Raw genomic sequence first — 5,958 nt, 5'->3', positions numbered from 1 at the left:
TGAGCAAAAGAAATATCCATGACCTCTTTGAAGATCCTAGAAAAATTTGTGTTAAGTAAAGAGTAGTTTTCACACCTCCTTCTGAAATTCTTCTTGCCATGATCCTTAGCTCGAGGTTACCTTCCTTCTTTCTATGGTTTTTACCTTCGCCTCTATCATCTTTTTACCCTACCGAGCCTGCCAGGCTATCCTCTATAGTCCATCTTGACATATTTCGCATAGCCTATGGTAGTGTCTTTGCCAAGGAAATGCGGAACGAAGTACAAATCCCAATTTATTCACAGACTAAATGATGGTACAAGCATTGCCTCATTGTAAGTTTTGTTTAGGAAATCTTATAACATCTCTCCTTCTTACCTTGCTTCAACTTCCCCGAAGTGTGTAAAGTTTTGGTAAGCCCTTGCTAATGATAAATGAAGTTGTGGATAATTCTTCCTAGCTCATAACGAAATTGGAAGGGCGCGAGTGGAACCGTCGCTTGTGGCTCCTAGAAAAGACATTGATGCGAGGAAAGTGTCCAGATGCTCGACTGGGTCAATATCTCCTACGTATGGCTCTATTATGGTCGACTTTCATAAACCTTTCAAATTATTGATCATCATGAATCTTGGAGGAAAATAGGGTTTGGTAGAAGAAAAAAATACTGGCAAAATCTGTTTTATTTTTACAATTTTTTATTTTCAGTTGTTTACCGGTTAGTACGAGCACCCGCAACAAGAGAATTAATCATTACTGTCGGGCGGATATCTGAGCTAAAAAAAAATACACCTACCTGTTTTATTTTCGTATAAGTCTTGGGAATATACAAGCTTCTTAGAGCATCTCCAATTGTAGTATCTAATGTTAAATGCATACTTATATCAGTATCTATTATCATTGAAGTACATATTTAATTCAAACATGACAAAGATTAATATGTGGGAATAGATACTCTATACTAGACTTGAAAAATGAGCTCTTATTTATTACAAGCACTTACAATTAATATAATTAGATTAAGTTGCAAATATAATTAATTAAAATGGAGATAAATAATAAAATATACAAATGTGATGTTGATGGTGGGATCCACTATAGAAACTTTTAAAAGTTGTTGGGTTGAAGTAAAAAGTTGTAAAGTGGTGTATATGATGTGACATTATGGAAAATTGTAAAAAATGAAATGTAAATATTTTAAGTATGATATATGTAGATATTCTTAAATTCCTCAGTACAAAAGCTGATTTAGATTCCTCAGACCAATAATGTAATTACATGATTGCAGGTTGGAACCACTTGTGCTGTCATCAAGCACTGCGAAAATAAAGAACTAAAAACAAAGATAATATAAAAAACTAATGTAAGCAATTAATTATCATAGGACGTAGCTTAGGACTTAGGTAAACAACTAGTATATGAACAAAAAACAGCTAGCTTATGAAGTTTTGGCTAATTAATGTTGCCACTGTCACTACTGACCCAATCTCATGAGAATCGCAGATTTAAGACCCTCTTCATTTCTCATGACCCCATTAGGAACCTTAACAACAACATCTTGAACCATAAGATCATTAACACTCGACATGCTAGCATGGTGGACCTGAAACTCCAAATCCCTTAAAGCACCCATTAGCCTCGCACCTGGGTGGTTCACATTCTCCGATTGTACCCTCACCATGGCATCAGGCCCTATTAACCTCACATCAACATCAACCGCAGAACCCTGAGTCGACCCCATTTGGTCCACCACAGTGGAAGTAGTCATCACTGTAGTACTACTCTGGTTGTCCATTGTGTCCGCCATTTCCATCTTCACCTTCTTGAAATTACTCCTCCCCTTCTTCTCTAGCTCTTCAATCTTCCCTTTCAGCTCGCTGATGTAAGCCACCGCGTCGGAGAGCAGAGAAGCCTTGTCCATCCTTGAAACATTCGGAACCACCGCTCTCAACGCGTAAAACCGGTGGTTCAGCTTCTCCCTCCTCTGCCTCTCTGCCTCCACGTGGTTAATCGGCGTTTCGCGCCCCGCCAACGGTTTCCTCCCTCTCTTCTTTGTTTCTTTCTTCTCTGGTGCCAAAATTGCACAATCAGAGTCAGACTGATCTGATGATTCTGCATAACAAGCAACTTTGGGTTCCAAGGTTTTGTTGCTGGCTTCTTGTGTGAATCCTTTAATTGCGCTATCACCTTTAACTGCGCTATCATCTTGTTTCCCTTCGCGGACGCCGGTAGAAATGCCGGTGTCCACGAAGGAGATGTTGTTGTGGTTGCAGCCATCATTGAAGATCTGAACTTTGTTAATGTTGTTGTCTTCGGGTATCATTGTCACATTCGACATCATCATATTCGAATGTGTCGAATGTGATGATGATACTCCGAACATGGATTTGACGTGGTTGACGAGGCTCCAATTTTGTTTGATGTTGTCGTAGGAACCCATTTCGATGACGCCGTTGGTGGTTGGGATGCAGATGAGGGTTTGGATGCCGTGCACGTGCGCCTCATGTGACCTCTCACAGTTGTAGAACTGAAGCTCATGCTTGCTGTTGAGCCAGAGGACTGAGCCTAAAGCGAAAGCCTTGCCGGGGAGGGAGGAGGAGGAGGCGCTGCCAACAGAGAACGTGCGAGTCAACGACATGACGTAGAACCACTCGGCGTCGCCACCGTTTGCGCTCTTGTCACTGTCATCTATGCTGAATTTCTTTTGGGTAGTACTTGTTGGGGAAGTTTCTTTGCTGCCTTGGAAATGGCCTTCTCCCCAAGATAAGGAGAGGTTGCCATTTGTGTTGGTTGTGGTTTGCCAGAAAATGGCGTAGACCCACCAGTCGGGTTGGCTTTGGAGTAGAAATTGAAGCTTTTGCTCGAGGGGTGGTGTTGGTGGTGTGTTGTCTTGGGGTTGAGAGACAAGAGAAGAGGAAGAGGAAGGAGACATGATGAAATCTTCCATGGAGTAGGCAAAGAAGTAAGGGAACAAGTAGGGATGAGGAGAGTTGGGAAGTATGGATTGGAAGTGGATAAAGAGGCTGAGAAAGATTGGGCATTAATTAATAGAATAACATAGGTGGTTCTAACGTTGTACGGACGAACAGTGCTTTTAATATAGCACGTGACAATTAGCTAGTGTTGGTTGGAGAAAGGTCAAAAAATAAAGCACTATGGAAAAAATGGATCTTTTGGACTTTGGAGAGAGCTCAATTGGTGTGGACCCGACACTACATATTAAGGATATATATATATATATTTTGAAGGAAATCAATTCCGTGACTATTATTGATAATGAAATACCCTATATATACAACTTACCTAGTTGACTAACAATAAATATTAAACCCTAATTTACAAAGAGAATAAATAATATCCTATTCTATCACACCCCCGCAGTCGAAGCGGGAGGTTCACCGACGCTGAGACTGGAACGAAAATCATCAAAAAGAAGCCGAGGTAGGCCCTTGGTAAAAATGTCCGCAATCTGATGACGGGAAGGAACATGAAGGACGCGAGCCTGGCCACGCGCGACCTTTTCCCGAACAAAGTGGATATCCATCTCAATATGTTTGGTACGCTGATGGTGCACTGGATTCCCAGAGAGGTAGATGGCACTAACATTGTCACAGTGGACCAATGTTGCCTGAGAGAGAGGAAAATGAAGCTCCAGAAGTAAATTGCGGATCCAGCAGGACTCGGAGACAACATTAGCAACACCGCGATATTCAGCTTCAGCACTAGAGCGAGAGAGAGTGGGTTGCCGCTTGGAGGACTAAGATATGAGGTTGTCACCGAGGAAAACACAGTAACCAGAAGTGGAGCGTCTGGTGTCAGGACAGCCCCCCCAGTCAGCATCAGTGTAAGAAACAAGCTTTTCAACCGGGGAGGGATACAAATGTAGCCCATAAGTCAATGTGCCACAAACATAGCGGAGAACCCGCTTGAGGGCAAGCATGTGCTCGGTGTGGGGTGCATGCATATGTAAGCAAACCTGCTGAACAGCATAGGAAATGTCAGGACGAGTAAATGTGAGGTACTGTAGGGCACCCGCAAGGCTCCGATATAGGGAGGCATCCTCACAAGGAGTCCCAGAGGAAGAACTGAGCTTCTGCTTGGTGTCAACCGGTGTAGCAGACGGGTTGCATGAGGCCATGCCGGCGCGAGCAATAATCTCAGTAGCATAAGTGCTCTGACTGAGGAAAAGGCCACCTGCATGTCTAGTGACAGCGATGCCAAGAAAGTAACTCAGAGGACCGAGATCCTTCATAGCAAACTCGGATGCAAGAAGTGCCATAAAGGATTTGCGGAGATCATGCGATGATGCAACCAGGATGATGTCATCAACATAGAGAAGTATGTAGGCAATATCAGAACCCTGCCGGAAGATGAAAAGAGAATGATCTGAAGTGCTGTGCCGGAATCCAATAGAGGAAACATAATCAGCAAATCGCTGATACCAAGCACGAGGCGCCTGTTTCAGACCATAAAGGGACTTCTTCAGACGGCAGACATAGTCCGGGTGGTGAGGGTCGCGGAAACCCAAAGGCTGATGCATGTAGACAGTCTCATGGAGATCACCATGCAGGAAAGCATTCTGGACATCCAACTGATGTATGGGCCAGGATCTGGAGAGAGCAATGCTGAGAACTGTCCGGATGGTAGCCGGTTTCACCACGGGGCTGAATGTCTCATCACAATCCACACCTGCAACCTGAGACCTGCCATCACCTACAAGACGAGCCTTATACCGCTCAAACAAACCATTAGACTGCTTTTTATGGCGAAAAATCCACATGCAACGAATAACATTAACATCACAAGGACGGGGAACCAACTCCCACGTATTATTTCTAATAAGAGCATTAAATTCAGACTGCATAGCGGACTTCCAATTTGGATCGGATAAGGCTTGTTTTGGGTTACGAGGCAAGGGTGAGATGGACGGGTCATCAATAGAGACCGAAAGACTAAAAGGCTTTTTAGGTTTGGAAATGCCGTGCATGCTACGGGTAGTCATGGTCCGTACGGGTGGTGCAGGAGGGACCGGAGGCAAGGGCAAAGGTGAGGGAGAAGCGGTAGGGGAGACGGGAGCCGATAAGGGAGGCGAAGAGTCAGTGGGACTCGACGGCTGGACCGGAGGGTCAGGTGGGCGGGAGGATACGGTTTGCCAATGGTGGATCAAGGAAGGAGGGAGGTCCTCGGTGAAGCACTCATAAGAAGGGGCAGGAGTCAAGGATAGGTCAGCAAAGGGAAATCGGGTTTCGTCAAAAATGACATGCCGCGATATTAAAATTTTTCTGTGTGACAAATCATAACATTTATAACCTCTGTGATTCATCGGATACCCTAGAAAAACACACGGAGTCGATCGTGGTTGCAATTTGTTTATTGTAGCGGAAGGAAATAGAGGAAAACATAGACAACCAAAGACACGTAAGTGGGAGTAGGAAGGGTCGCGATGATACAACAGCTGAGTAGGAGAATCATTCTGAAGAGTCTTGCGTGGCAAAATGTTCAGAAGATATGTTGCCATTTGAAGGGCATGATGCCAAAATGAAGGAGGAACTGACGAATGAGCGAGGAGGGTGCGGATCATGTTGTTAATGGTGCGAATTTTCCGTTCTGCTTTGCCGTTTTGAGAAGAAGTGTGAGGGCAAGAGAAGCGAAAAATAAGGCCATTAGCATCACAATACCGATGAAAGGATTCATTGTCATATTCACGTCCATTATCACATTGAAGACATTTAATATTTGCTGAAAATTGTGTTTGAATAAGTGTAGCAAGAGTAGTAAACATTTCATAAACCTGAGATTTCTTGCTAATCGGAAACGTCCATAAAAAATCAGTGTGATCATCCAAAAACAAAACGTAATAACGATGACCAGCAGGACTTAAAACAGGAGACGTCCATAAATCACTATGCAAAATATCAAATGGTCTCAAAGTAATAGTTTCAGATGAATGAAAAGGCAACCAGACATGTTTGCCTAAAACAC

General features: G+C 43.6%; 1 protein-coding gene across 1 annotated transcript; it reads right to left on the bottom strand.

Annotated features, from left to right (window-relative positions):
• Positions 1-1,203: 1,203 nt before the first annotated feature.
• On the bottom strand, positions 1,204-2,998 carry LOC130746327 (transcription factor MYC2-like). The gene has a single exon (XM_057598918.1). The coding sequence runs from the start codon at positions 2,921-2,923 to the stop codon at positions 1,451-1,453; it is 1,473 nt and encodes a 490-aa protein (XP_057454901.1). The 5' UTR covers positions 2,924-2,998; the 3' UTR covers positions 1,204-1,450.
• Positions 2,999-5,958: the final 2,960 nt, after the last annotated feature.

The sequence above is a fragment of the Lotus japonicus genome, chromosome 3 (genome assembly GCF_012489685.1).
Source record: "Lotus japonicus ecotype B-129 chromosome 3, LjGifu_v1.2".
NCBI lineage: Eukaryota > Viridiplantae > Streptophyta > Magnoliopsida > Fabales > Fabaceae > Lotus > Lotus japonicus.
Note: the sequence above shows the minus strand (reverse complement) of the source record. Positions and strands in the feature narration are given on the sequence as shown.

Bases quoted from the DNA above. Each gene is read 5' to 3' on its own strand.
- LOC130746327 (XM_057598918.1), bottom strand. From the start codon at position 2,923: ATGGAAGATTTCATCATGTCTCCTTCCTCTTCCTCTTCTCTTGTCTCT.